The sequence below is a fragment of the Amborella trichopoda genome, chromosome 10 (assembly GCF_054954075.1).
Source record: "Amborella trichopoda isolate Santa Cruz 75 chromosome 10, AtrichopodaSantaCruz75HAP2 v2.0, whole genome shotgun sequence".
Lineage (NCBI taxonomy): Eukaryota > Viridiplantae > Streptophyta > Magnoliopsida > Amborellales > Amborellaceae > Amborella > Amborella trichopoda.
The window spans coordinates 40,871,327-40,886,824 of record NC_142345.1 but is presented as its reverse complement, the minus strand read 5'-3'; the positions used below and the strand labels follow the sequence as shown (position 1 = coordinate 40,886,824).

The window sequence follows — 15,498 nt, the reverse complement described above, 5'->3', positions numbered from 1 at the left end:
CTTTACATACGAATATTACTTTTTATATCTCTCATTTCCTTCTGAGAACTCATCATATCTATTAAGATGTATATTCATGTATTCTTAGTTGGAAAAAGTTTATATAAGGTTGCAACCTTAAAATGTAGAACTGCGGATGCACCTCAAAAATCCATTGAAAAAGGTTGTTTTAATGTTGAAAACCCCTGTGATTGATAATCTCGACATCGAGATGTATGACTATGAAAAATAAAAAGATTTTGAGTGTCAGAAATAGTGCATCTTACAACATATTATCTACACCGTCCATTTTCAAGATTTTCACATGCTTATAGATCTACTTGATTTTAACCATTTTTGGAATTTAAAATTTTATAATTAGATATAAAAATAGATTTTGAGATAATCCTAATAACATCTTACATCAAAATTATATATTACAATAAAATTTGAAGGTGCACCTTAGTTGGATTGTTTAAGGTTGCAACCATATGGAAACCACACCCTTCTTAGTTTATGTAAATGGACTATTAGTTAAAGGGCCAAGTGTTTGTACTGTTTGTATAAAGTCAGTTATGTACGTTGTATGCCCCTGTCAATTGTGTGTGTGTATAGAATTAATGCCTTAGTTTTACTAATGAGAATTTTATTATTGAGAATTCTGCACAAGTTATCTGATCCTAGCATGGTATCAGAGTATCAAAGTTTATACTGAACCTTCCCTTATGGGCAAGACTTTGGGATATGGTTTTTAAACAACCAGGGGATCAACTACCTCACATGCCACTTCATTCCATTAGAGATCGATTAGTTAATAGTCTTCTTCTCCTGCATTCCTTCTGAGGACCAATTGCGGATGTATTTACTAAAGCACTAACTATGAGGCATGTATCTTGTGAGCGAACTGTAGGTCATTTCTATTGGTGCAACAGTCTGTTTGAGGCAGGGAGTTAAGATGTGTATTCATGTATCTTTAAGTTCACGCAATTAGTCTATTAGCTCAGGGGTGTTTTTGTCATATAATTTGCATAATGGCAATATGTACTTTGTACTTTGGTCAATTTTTTTTTTATGCGAACTATTTTTTTAAATTTTTTTTTAGGTGAGCCTTGATGAGAAGAGTTGACGCTCCAAATTTCATGTTATTTGGATTTATATAAAAAATATTAAAATTATATTATCAAAATACAGTCCTGACTGTCAAATCGGTCCAGATTCAATATGGGCCGTTGGGCTTACACTGTTCTATCATATATATATATATATATATATATATATATATATATATATATATATATATATATATGAGCAATGACCCAATGCAACAGTTGTATCATAGTATAATGCAACGGCACTTCTAAAAAACCATGTTGGTGGTATTTGTATGACCCCAAATTTTGCACACACACTCTCTTCATCTCAATAATCAATCCCCCCCAAAAAAAATGTTCAATTTGAACCTTAGATATGGTCAAAATGAGTCTCCTCCAAAAACGCATCTTGACCATTCATTTTGTGAAGATCTTAGCCTTTATAAACTTCATTTTTTTCTTTTTTAACATTGTTCATCTAATGATAATAAAGCCATCCAAAAAAATTGGAAATGAAAAAATCCTTTTAAGGCCTAGATCTTAGCATCTCACCAAAATGAACGGCCTATGTTAATTGTGCTAAAAAAAATACTTTCTAGGTTGTGTTTCCAATTTTTTCTTTTTTGTGATTGTTCATTAGAATGAAAAGAGTGTATATTTCAAAATTTGGATCAAACAAATGGCCACAAGATAGTTTTTCAAGGTTGTTGCATCATATTATTATACAACGGTTGCATGAAATCATTGCCCTATATATATATATATATATATATATATATATATATATATATATATATATATATAGTTAGGCAGCTATAATGAATAGTAATATAGGTGGAATCCCAGCCGTCAGATCTTCATCGAGAGGTTCAAAATACATATCACTATTCTAATTTTAATTTTTTTTTCTATAAATCTGATTAAGATGAAACTTTTGCTATATATAACTAACACTATTGTGCACCATATAAAAATATAAAAAAAATTATTTTCAATAATTTAAAATGACCAAATTACCCCCATCATTTTTCAGGGTATTTCAGTGATTTTATATTTTGGGAAATATTTTTTAGTTGTGCGCCCTATTTTTTAGTACACACGTCTAAAATTTTATTATGATTCGATTTCTAGAAAAAATATTAAAATTCATATAGTGATATGCATTCTGAATCACATGATGAAATCTGACAGCTGGGATTCCACCTATATTACTATTCATTATAGCTGCCCAACTATTGTTAGCTTTTTCCTATATATATATATATATATATATATATATATATGGAAGCATCTACAAAACGCTTATAGGTGAAGTTCTACCGTACTTCACCTACACCTCATCACCATCCAAAGTTCATCACACAGTCACAATTGTCTGGTGGTATTTGAATTTTTATAATTATTGTATTAATTAGATTTATCTAAAATTTGGGGCGTGTGTACAAATGACCAAGTCGCACCAAAATAAAATATTTAAAAAATAATAAACATAAAATAAAATGGTGAAATTACCCTTGACACTTTATAAGTGTATTTTGTGCAATTTTTATCATTCAAATTATTTGTTTTATATTTTATTCATGTGCATCTCACTAAGGCACACGCACATACAAAATTTCAGATCATTAAGATTTGTAAAAAAAATATTAAAATTGAAACACTATCAGACATCAGTAATCGTGTGATGAACTTTGGACGATGATAAAGCCATAGGTGAAGTACTGTAGAACTTCATTTATAGGTGTATTGTAGTGTTTTTGAAGTTCTACAGTACTTCACCTATAGGTGTATTGTAGTGTTTTTTGTGAAGTATACTTCACAAGTATGTTTGAACAGTCCTTGTGAATAGTACTCCTGAATAGTATTAATGACATTTTTACCCTTTATGAACAGTACCCATAAACAGTACTCGTGAATAGTACTTGTGAATAGTACTCATGGAATAAATAAAAACACTACAAAAACCGTAGAATTCTTAAAAAAGTAAAAATCCTAAATATAAATCCTAAAACTAAAATCAAAATATAATCCTTTAAAGTTGAATAGAAATTAAAAATAATTATAATATTGCCCTGCATGAATATGAGTGCAGCTTCAAAAAAACATTACAATAATAATCTATTTTATATGAGTGGGGGTCCAAGAGGGCATTTGGAGTTCTAGGTAATGAGTTTTAAGCATGAATTTAAATTCCTACTCCACACAAAACAATACGTAAATCTTGGAGAGGGTTGCGAATGACGCTTCTACAAGAAATTGCATTAATTTGCAGTGTGTATCTTCAAGATACCTTTTTAATTAGGTAAGCATACAAGTGAAGTTTTTACTGAGATAACCTTCTGCTCCGTACAATGCCCCATAGGCAAAAAAGAAAACCTTCTGCTGCTGAACCCATCCAGACGTCCCCACATTACTTCTAACCTGCCTGCCCCATCTGTAAGCCCAAACATCCTTCCAATCCTCCTGCTTTGGCCCGCTAACTAGGCCCAACTTGCTGCCTACCCCATCTCTCTCTATCTCCCTAGCCTCGTCGGTGATGCCGCACCTGGTGAGGCAGGGCCATAAGAGGGTAGCATGCCACTCTGAGAGGAGGCACTTCTGGCCCATTTTGCTGTGGGAGTTCTAGTTTTAAGGTCGAAAAGAAATCCTGGTTTTGTGAGAGGGTGTTGCCATAGGTGCTTCCCAGATTTGGAGGGATCAAGCAAGGCCAAGTATCATTGTGCCATTGGTCTGGTAATCGGGTGTGAGTTGCGCTAAGTCCTACGGGGGTGACCGTGGGCACAGTCCAAATAAGCCTTCCCAGCTTTTCTTGTTTATTTTCAGTTTTAATTCTTAGTTTATTGTTCTCGATTTCCTTTTTAATTAGGATTTCTATTGACTTGGAATTCTACTTGTAGTTGAATTCAGTTTGTCTTTACGAATTAAATTTCCTTTTCCTACATAGAGGTAGTAAGAGCTAAGATCCATAGGTAGTATTTAGGTTTTATTTTTTGCTTCTGCTGTATAATTTGGCATTATAAGTAGAATTACCCGGTTGTTAATAAAAGGAAAGAGAAAATTTTTTAATTCACACCTTGGGAATCATACATAGCCATACTTTCAATATCCCCTATGGAAGTTCGCATATCCTGTATTTTGAAAAGTGTCTTCTATTTTTATATTTTCCTCGCTTCCATCCTCTCTAACTTCTTTCTCGCTCTAACCATGTGTTTTTCTCACAAAGTCCTCTTTCTCTAACCGCGCCCTTTCTGTCACTAACTGTGCCTTTCTCTAACTCCTCTCTCTCTAACTATTCCTTTTCTCCAAGACCTTTTTTTCTCATTCTGTGACCTCTCTCTCTCTCTCTCTCTGTCTCTCTCTCTCTCAACATGCCTTTTCACGAATTCCTTTCTCTCTCTAACCATGCCCTTTCTCTTTATATCTCCTCTTTCTAACAATGCCTCTGCTCTCTCTAACTTTGTCCTTTTTCTCTCTCTAATTCCTCTATCTAATCATGCCCTTCTTTCTCTAAATCTACCCTTTCTCTCCCTAATTGTGTCCTTTGTCCATATTGTTTCTCTCTCGATGCCTTTCTCTAAATATGCCCTTTATCTCTCGAACTGTGTCCTCTCGCTAAGTCCTCTCTCCCTCTAACTGTATCCTCTATCTCTTTGCCTCTCTGTAAAGCTGTGAAGCCTGATCTTTGTGAAGTTTTTTTAGATTATTATGAAGCCTTATTTATGTATTCAAGAATTTACAGACGGATTATCAACCAAGTATTCCAAAATTTCCAGATATCAACAAATCTAGCTTCTAGGGAACTAGAACTCCGAGGTTCCAGGGAATACCCAGCTTCCAGTTACCAAACGTTCCCTAAAACTCAAATCTCACAATCAAAGGTGGTTAGGGGGGCGGATGCCTGAACATAACGCTCCGCCCTCCATTCCCATTGTTAACAAATCCAAAAATAAAAATAAAAAGGGCCACTCTCAGAATGGCCCATGTTTTCAGAATTTTAAGGACCTCTACCCTGAAATTTTGATGACTTGCCCTAGTAATCAAGGACCTTGATTCAAAGATGAACACCAAAAATCCAAAACATTATTACAAATTAGGCATCCAAAATGGCCTTACTAGAAGGATTTCTGGTAACCCTAAAACCAAAAAATTCTACAAGGAAAAACACAAATAGGGAAGAAACAATATCAGCAATGGGGAAGTTGCAGCACCAGGTGTCATGATTGAGTTTTAGTGAAGAAATTATGGTGGTCTTCGGAAACATTCAAAGTTTTGTTTTACTTGGCGGAGGGGGTGGGATTATCCTCTTGATGCAGTTCCGCCCCCTAGAAAGAAAGGGGAGAAGAGCATTTGGGATTATCCTCGTGATGCAGTTCTGCCCGCTAGAAAGAAGGGGGAGACGAGCATTTTTGTCCTTACACAGCATTTTCTGCATCTGAAAGATGGGTCTCCTGAAAGCACCTTAGTACACTTTGACTATTTAGTGTTTTTTGGGATGTCTTTTGCTTCTTCCTTTGAACTTAGCATTTGTTCCCATATAGCATTAAATTTATGTGTCTTGATCTGATTGATTTAGCTTGGGAATTGTGATTAAGAATTGTCTAACCTGATTTGCAGGCTCTAGAAGCCCTCTCTAACAGAAGAACAAAAATGTTAAAATGATGGAATTCTCCTAGCACTCTATGATTATGTAGGCATAGGTTCTCTCATTTTTCGATGGAACCAAGGGATATGAATGAATCGATTTGGGATATGGTTGTATATAATGCAAGAGCGTCACTCTTGAGTTTCCTCATGAAATGGGAATTGAATGGATCGACAACAAATGGAGCCGTATGCTAGGACATTTGTTGTATAATGTTGGCATTAACATTTACTGAAGCAATCATTGCACACACGTCCATGAAGTTTGAAAACGAAGATACTTTAATACTGAAATATATGTTTGCTGGGGAAATAATATCACAAAGGCACAAGGTTGTTGAGGATTTATCTCTCACCATTATGCCAGGATCCTGTTTATATTTCATGTGCATCTTTCTTCATAAAGATATCTGTAATTTGTGAAATACATGATATCTGATGTCATCATGTCCTCTTTTATTGATTTCGCAGTTTAAGGATGTCGAGTCCATCACCTTGGAGGATGCTCTTGAGTTGCTAAAATACCCTGTGACTTTGGTGTGTTCTTGCGAGTCCATCCATATTTCTTGAGTTATTGTATGCTTTGAGCAAATTCACGAGTGCTTATGTTTGTTTAAATGATCTTAAATACTTCTCTCTAATGCAGGGTGATCATCCCAAAGATAATTATCCAGTTGTTCTGAGAATCTCAAAGTTTGGATTCGCTATTAGGCACCGACATAACATTGTACCAGTACCCAAGGTACATATCATGAATGCAATTTATTGAGATGAATAGTTCTCAGAAGTTTTGCTATGTAATGTAGGACATCAAAAGTAATTTCTTTTTAGTGTCATTTCTGTAAATCAGTGATACAATTTTCATATGTTGCAAAGTTATAGGAAAAATATCTCTTCTGCAACATTTCGTTTGCTTTTTTCTCTATTTACCCTGGTTTTATGAACTTTGCGTATGAGCACATACTCTTAGAACGGGGCCCTTATGTGTTAAGCAAGCAACCTATCTGAAATCACCCTAATGATGGGTCCCTCTCACCCATCTACTGTCGATTCCTAGTTGACAAGGAATATATGCACAGTTTACATATAATTTCCCATTCCTAGTTGTCATGGCTAACTAAATTTCCCATGTATATATGTACATCATGATACTGCACACAAGCATCGTGTTGCGTTCACATAGCCAATTTACATCTAATATGTCCATATTTGTAATTGTATCGGTATGTCAAATGTTCAATTTTTGTGTTTGCAGAATGTGGAGCCTCAGACAATTACTATGGATATGGCTATTAAGTATTTATCGAGTAAAAATGTGAAGTATATCGGCCGACCCAGAGGCATTACGAAGAGCAAGAGCCAGCAAGCCCTGGAGGATGTCTTCTGACTCGTGGGTCGGATTGGAAAACCCCGTGTTCACAGTTTTGCCGAGTTCACATTTTTGCCGATGTATAATTCCATATTTTTGTATTCATTGATCACAGGTTTGCCATATCTCTCTCTAAAGGCGGGTTACAACTGATCCTTCCTCTTCGCTTTTCTTCCATTTCTGATTTTATTCGGATGATTTTTAGTAATTAAGAGTTGTATATAACATCATTTTGATGGTGAAGAAATGTTATTGTTTCTTTATTTATCTAAAGAAGAAAAAGGAAATGTTCCTTTATCTTGGCATATTTTGGTCCCAAAATCGGTATGCTTCCTGTTATGGCATGATACAAAATGTATAATGATTTTATTGGTAGCATAAAATGAAACAATAAAAAAGATACTAAACAAATGAATTATATTTAACAAACAAGATCAAGCTAAGGTTTAAATTGCTGTTAACCCCAAAAAAAAAAAAAAAAAAAAATTTAGGATTGCAATTAGTATAAACAACAAAGAATTTGAAAATATGGAGCAGTGATCTTTCAAAGTTGTGTGGTGTGCGCGTATGAAATGAGAAACACCTGAAAAACTTGAATTTAATCAAATTTATTTGTAAATAGAAATTAATGCAGGGCTTACTTATAGCTAGAAATATATGGAAGGCCCAGTATTTGAAACTCACCCCTAATTTCCAGTTGCAAGAGTTTAGCTTTTTGGCTAGATCACACTTTAGTCTTGTTTTGGTGCTCTTAGTTTAGAGAAAATAAGCATTTTCATTGGGTTACCCTTCCTTTACCTCTAGCTATATTTGGAAATCTGTTTTTTTTTTATTTTTTTGGTGGCGATACTTTTGTTTTTTAAGAAAAATACATATATATCTATTATAGTTTTCGTTATTATGGTTCTATCAAATAGTTTCTGTTTTTACCACCGTGTCTTTTTTTTTTTTCATGTCAAAACAGAAATTAAAAAAAAAACCGATTTTATTTTAAAATACACTAATTTTGATTGTTAACCACCAATTTTCGGTTTTTAATGTTTTCTCTCGCTTATTTTCTCTACCTCTTTGAAGTCATAGTTATCCGATAAAATTAAAAGGGAACAACTAGTTTGAGCTCTAAATTTAGGATAAATCTTAGAGATTATGAGATTAGAAGAGTAGGAGAAATCTTTCGGTGTATTCGCTCTATTTCTCTTTGAAGTCATGGTTATCCCTAAGATTTCCCCTAAATTTAGGGACTCAAATTAGTGGTTCCCTTTTGATTTTATCGAATAACTATGATTTAGAGAGGTAGAGAAAATGCGCTACAAGAGAGAAAATAGAAAATACGCTACAAGAGAGCGAATACTTTTCGGTTATTGAAGAACCGAAAATTTAAAATTTCGGTCCTTCAAGAACCGCAATTGGTGTATTTTCAGTTATTGAACAATAAAAAATACTTTGAATTTGGTTGTTCAACTATCGAAAAAAGGTAAAGTCTATTTTTTAAAAAAAATTTTGTTTTGACATGAAAAAAACGGACACGATGGTAATAACCGAAACTATTCGATAGAGCCGTAATAACAGAAACTATAATGGATATGTACATAATTTTCTCAATTCTTTTTTGGGAATACGCTCGTGAAATTTTTGATGAAACTTTTTGTTAAATTAAGAAATTTTATTTAGTTGAATTTTAAATGTTAATCAATGGAGAGAATGGAACTATCAAGAATGTTTGAAAGATGAGTGTAAGGAAAATATTTTCCTAGAAAAGTTTTGTGAAAAAAAATAAGGGAAAGTATATAATGAGACCATTTACCTTTGGTACAAGGTGTTGTATTTATTTTATAGACCAAACTCAAAGTTTTTTAAAAAAAATTTCGAACTTTGTGACATACCTAAGCTATCAGATTTCACATCGGATGATTATAATTAATTGTGATCTCTCTATACCAAAGGTAAATGGTCTCATTGTATATAATTCAAAAAAATAATATGCATGTTTATATTAATTTAGAAAAATCATGAGTTTTGAATATCTTTTGAAAAAATCGGTTTTTAAGGAATTTGAAAAGAAAAAAAAATAAATTAAAAGATCATATTTTAACCCGGATTCGCTAGCTAAAGGCTAAGCTGCTTCTGAAACAACGACCTTAAAAGGCACTGACGGTTATTATGCATCTTAGGAGAATATTTTATTAAAGAAAAATAGTTCCTAGGTATTGGGTTTAGACCGAACTTGTTTTGGCGTAACCAAATTTTTTAAAAAATAAGAACTATAGTTAAAAAGGAAATGAAAATTACATAAATATCTGTTTTAGTTTATGTTAATAGTTTCTGTTATTACTATTTTTGGACTTCATAATAATTAAAAAAGAAAAAAAAAAAAAAAGAAGATGAAACCACCCATTTTGGGGTTTTCAAAAACCAAAAAATCAAGCCAAAACTTTCGTTTATGAAAATTTAAAATTTTCTGATTTTTAAGAATGAAAATTTTTCTCTCTTTTGGGGGAGTTCTATGTGTATTCTCTCTACCTCTCTCTCTCTTCCACGAAGAAACCATGTAAACGATTTGGCAAAGCCGACTTTGCCATCAGAACCCACATCTCCAATCAACTCACCGAAGGCCCACGTTCTCACTCTCTCCATCACTTTCTTTCTCCTAAACTCGGAGCCCTTTCAAAATAGTTCCCGTAAATGTACTCTGGGGAGTACCCATTTTCCTCATCAAAAAGCATCATATGTCCACACCCTATACTCAGAGCCTGGGTCTGCATGGAAACCAACACAGACATGGTGTTCCCTGATCCGAATTGGTTTTCACGGTTTCAGTGTTTCCACTGTGAATGAGCCTGACGATTTCTCTCTCCAGGTTCAATTCCTCTTTAGCTAGAGGGGTTTTTTTTTCATCGTCATCGATTGTGGCTTCCACTAAGAAGTGATCGAGGTTTTGAGAGAGAAAGGAGTTAGTGTTAACGTAAGGGGGCGAAGCTGAAGCCTGCCCATTAGGGTTCTACGAAGTAGGTTATCAAAGTTGGTGGAATTAGTGTTATTGTTGTAGGAACCCATTGTATATTGGAAATGGAGAAAACCCAAAAACAGACGGAGAAGGGGGAATATGCAGAGGAGACATAATAAGCAGAGGACCCGTAAAACATAAAATAAATTTAGGTTCGTGAAAATTTGAAATTTTCCTGTATTTCAAAAATTGAAATTGATCGCATTTCGATTTTTGAAAAATCGAAAATTAATAGTTTCGGTTTTTTTTTAAAAAAAATTGTTATGGAGTTCAAAAAACGATCATATAAGTAATACCAAAAAAGATTCGGTATTTTGATAGTATCATAAACTAAAATAAATATTTAAGTAATTTTTTCAAAAATAAAATACATTAGTAAAAGTTTTATGAATTTATTTGGCCTGTTAGAAAAAATCGTCCCATTAACCAAAATCAATCAAATACTAATTTTGATAAGTTTTCAGATAAACCAAATTTTACGGCAAACAAACTAGCCAAAGCACTACTCAATGGTTATAGTACTGACCAGTCGAGTGATAATTATGTTACAAGGTACACTGAATAATGGTCTTGCACCGTCAGTCTTCCTCAATGGACAGTTAGGTTGAGGCCTCATTTTTACAGACGTCGGTGTGGATTACTGGTCTGTGTATTGTATGGTAACGTGGCGCTCCTCAACAGCCATATGATCTATGAAACAGGAATAAGAATTTATGATGAGCATGTGTAGCATTCTCAGCAAGAGCACATAGTACATTCCCCCCAAGGCAAAAGACTGATTTACGAGGATTTTCTCCACCTCAAATTTTGGGATAAAAACTTAAGGCGAAAGAATTCTCTCGTATGGTTACATGTGGAAATACTTTCATATCAATCGGTTTCAATGCATCTTTTCACACAAATTGTTATCTAATTTTGTGTGAAAATATTTTCATATCTAACCACATGAGGGAATAAATCTACATAAAAATATTTTTCAAAAAATATTTTTATGCAAGCAAAACGCACCATAATGAATACTTTCAAGAACAAAAATGAACGTTGTGTTTCTAAAAACTTAGATCGGGATCTCCATATTTTAAATTGTTTCTGTTCGATCTTAATGCCTTTGTTGAGGCATATATAAAATGTGTATAATTATTAACGGTGGAAATGGATGTGGGATGAGGCATATGATTTATTTTTCTAAAATTATAGTATATTTTGCTTGAGTTGGTAGCATCCCACACCTATGTCACCTCGTGTGGTTTTTATTCTCACCACTACCACCACCCCACTAATATCTTCAAAAAGCTAACTTCTAATCTAATTGAAAAAACAGGTAGAGGCTGACTTCCTCACTGAATTAACCCAAAAACAAAAAGGTCCTTAAAATATTCCTAACTAGAGTTTGTTTGAGAGAGTGAATGCATTATAGGAAAGGGGCTAGGTTGCGGTGGTAGCACCCCTTTACCTAGTTACTATGTTGTAGTTTTCAATCCCGCTTACACCACCTATTAACACCTCCAGCAAAAAAAAAAACGGAACTCTTTAATTTATTTGAAAGAACGGGTAGAGGTTTGTCTTCCCCATTGAATTACCAAAAACAGAAAAAATGCATTATATTACTACCGGGGCATTTTTGGTTTCGGGCAAAACAATGGTTACTTTGGGCCGTATTTGTCTTATGGAATTGTTGTCGAATACGAGATTTTGGACGAGCTTTGCTCTTATGCCTATTAAACCTCAATAGACAACAAACCCAAAAAGAGTAATAGCCATTTGTAGATCAAATTAGTGTGGGGCATGTTCAATCAAAACAAATTCGATTTGTGGTCAAATATGTTGGATTGAATTTAAACAGAAAGATAAAGAATCGTTATCATAGTTTTTTTTCAATTAATTGGAATCGGCTACACGAATCATGGTATGCTATTATGCTCGATTAAAGGTCATACCTTCAGTGATGCAATAAGTCTTCATATTTTTCGAATTACTTCCAACTATCCCTTGTCATTTTTAGTCCTTCCACTTGAACTAACTGACACCTCCTAACAGGTGTTGTACTCGACGCCACACATGATCAGCCCACATAGGCCTACTCTATCTTATCTTATAGCCTATTGGTGCCACACCTAAACTCTCTTGAATGGATTCATTTCGAATTTTATCCTTTCTTATCTTGTCACTCATCCATCTCAATATCTTCATCTACTACACTCACTCTATGGGTATATTGTTTTTTTATTTGGCCAACATTCTACCCCATAGAGTAAAATTGGTCTCACAGCTATCTTATAAAACTTGCCTTTCAGCTTCATTGGTATACGGCGATCACATAAAATTCCAGTTACACATCTCCACTTCGTCCACCCAACTCTACTTGCGTTCAACATCTTCTTCAACTTCTTTATTTTCCTGGATTATCGACTCCATATATCAAAAGTGCAATATGTTTTGTGCTTTCTGACTATCAATCTTAATTACTTCCTCGTCTCTACTCTTGTTTTTACTAAACTTGCTTTTCATATACTCTGTTTTAGTCCAACTAATTTTAAAACCTTTGGATTCTAGATTATCCTTCTATAGTTTTTGTATTGACATCGTTTCGGCTCTTTATCGATCAAAATTATGTCAAAAATAACAAAAATAATAATTTAAAAAGAAAAAATAAAATAATAATTAAAAAATATGAAATATATTAAAAAAAATTAAGTTTATTTAGTTGGTCGAAACGGTCAAAATTGAATAGTCTAACCTTTTAAAACTGGTCAAACATTGATTTGACCAGCTTTCTACCAAACTCAACTTTTGCTCTAGACCAAAATCAGGTGGTCTAGTTCAATCTTTGATAGTTACAATGGTTTGGATCGGCGCCTAAAACTCATGTATGTATGTTTAGCTTAATGATTTTATAAGTTGGTGCATAAGAGAGAGAGGGAGAGAGAGAGAGGCAAGTAACCCTCTTGAATGGCCCATTAGATTGCTTTGAAGAAATCAGAAGTAAAATGGACAAGAATTTATCATACACATTGTAGAACTTTGCAGTCTTACCTTGTTTATCCATGGTCAATCTGCTGGGCTGAGGTGTCAATTTCCCACATTGACCATTGTCAATCAGTCTCTAAAATGCATCAATTTTGCCGGTGCCCTTTGTTCTCAATTTTTTTTCAATCGCTTTCGAGAATAAATCCAACTCCAATGGTTGAACAGGGGCATAATTATATGAACTTATTATGTGCTCCCATGGGAGCATATAATGTACAAATGCTCCCTCGGAAAAATGAGAGGACTTTGTGACCTGAAATCTTTAGGATCCACTTTAGAATTACTAGACGTGTGTTTTTTTAGAGAAAATAACGATTTTATGTACCTAAACTACGCGTCTGTCTAGGATCCTTTTTTTTTTTTTTTTCCAAAATACTTTATCTGTTTGGAACTCCACGGACTGTGATGTTGAGGCATGAATTTTAACATTTTATTTATTTTTATTTAGGTTGGTCACTGAGTTGAGCAGGTCACCTCCCAAAAAATCCTTGTGCTTAGGGTTTTGCCCGAGGGAGCAAATGTACATTTTGCTCTTGCTTGACCATATAATCCTGTAAGAATAGAATTGTCATGGCAGGCCATAGGGCTTTATTTGGGAGTGTGATGCCCCATATACAAGTAATGAGGGTAATGGAATGCTAATGCCATGCTATTAATTAATGACTCTACTTCCGCTTCCCCCCTCTCTCTCTCTCTCTCTCTCTCTCTCTCTCTCTAAAAGATGCCCAAATCAAAATGGGAGTTGATTCAATCCTCGTTATTCTGTTTCCTAAGAACCCACTTGTAGTTTACGTGCCTCTCTCTCTCTCTCTCTCTCTCTCTCTCTCTCTAGGAGAGAACTTTAGGGCTTTTCTCTCCCTCATTATTTTGATGTTCCCTAGTGAGTAGTTAAGTATCTCTCTCTCTCTCTCTAAACCAACAACTAATAAGCAGTTGGGAGTTGGGATCACTCCCTCTTTTTCCCTCTCTTTCTCTCTCTCACTGTGGCCAGTTCATTGTAGTCTCTCTAGCACAGTGAAGAACCCCACCTTTATTACTACTTCTCTCTTGTTTTGTTACAAAGTCACCGCCTTTTTAGTTGGGGCCTCTCTCTCTCTACATTTTACACAATGGACCTCACTTGTAGTTATGGGCCCTCTCACCCCCTCTCTTGTAATTAGGCTTTCTCTCTCTTGTTGCCAAGTCAAAACACTTCGTAGTTGTCTTTCCCTCTCTAGGTGTGCCAAGTTGTCTTTCTCTCTCTAGGTGTGCAAAACTTAAGAATGCATTCATCTTTAAAGAAAAAAGACATGGCTTGAACTCCATCCTCACTCACTGTAACTGTATGGAGTTTACTACCAAAAAAAAAAAAGTCTTTATCTTTTCCTTTAATGAAAATGACAATATAATGCCCCATGTATTCTCTCTCTCCCCAAAAAAAAATGACTTTTTATATATAACGGCAATTGCATTCATGGTCAAATAATTACACGCATTATCTCTCTCTTTTTTTACAATAAATTATCTCTCTCTACGCGCCTAGGAGGGGCAGCACGTCGGGTCCGTATGTTGGACCCATACCCAAATAGTATTTGGATCCAAATGTTGCATTCATACCCATACCTGTTGGGTCATGGGTCTATCCCGTCATGCTTTGAGTTTGGTCAGGTCCATTGCCATTTTTATTATGAGTTTTTTTTTCTTTTTTTTTTCATCATATACTTATATTATTGACGACAAGATCACTTGTCATTAGATTTCAAGTATTTGATTTGTCATTTAATAGCTAAAAATAACTTCTAGTTTTTATTGCATACGACATTTAGTACACTTAAACAAATAAGGCTTTAAGTATTTTATCTATAATAATTTATAGATACAATATAACCGAATTTGGATCTCGACTCGAATAGTGTTCAGGTCTAGATTTTGAATCCAAACCTAATCCACGAGGGCTTAATGTTGAACCTATACGCGGAACCGTGTTGGGTATATCCGTCGGATCCCAAGTTAAATCCGGTTCCATTTCGACCCTTACTCAGTAACCCGCCTAATCTCTCTCCCACTAAATAAATAAATAGATAAACACTCACTACGGCTTATCTCTCTCTCTACTCTCTACACGCCTAATCTCTCTCTCTCTTCTCACACTCCACGTCATCTTCCACTGCACGCCAAAACTCTCTCTCCTCGCCCCTACACACTTCTCTCTCACTACATACCTAATCTCTCTCTCACTAACGCCAAATGTTTCTCACTCTCTCTCCTCACTTAGCACCTAATAGCTCTCTCTCACGGCACACTAAATCACTCTCCCTCTCTCCTAATAAAACAGTGCCTTCATCTTTCATAAGAATGGCAAGTTATCCACCACCCTATCTCAAATATTGATCTATCGGCTGATATAT

At 34.6% G+C, this 15,498-nt stretch overlaps 1 protein-coding gene across 13 annotated transcripts in view; it reads left to right on the top strand.

Annotated features, from left to right (window-relative positions):
- Positions 1–7,385, top strand: part of LOC18433959 (DNA topoisomerase, type IA, core) — a 41,136-nt gene extending 33,751 nt beyond the window's left edge. For all 13 annotated transcript variants that reach the window (XR_016042132.1, XR_016042131.1, XR_016042134.1 and 10 more), the window contains 3 exons: positions 6,183–6,248; positions 6,358–6,453; positions 6,967–7,385. Coding sequence is in view for 5 of the 13 variants with exons in the window: in XM_006844035.4 (XP_006844098.2) it covers positions 6,183–6,248; positions 6,358–6,453; positions 6,967–7,098 (294 nt within the window). In the remaining 8 variants the exon portion in view is untranslated. The remainder of the gene's footprint in view (positions 1–6,182; positions 6,249–6,357; positions 6,454–6,966) is intronic.
- The last annotated feature ends 8,113 nt before the right edge of the window (positions 7,386–15,498 follow it).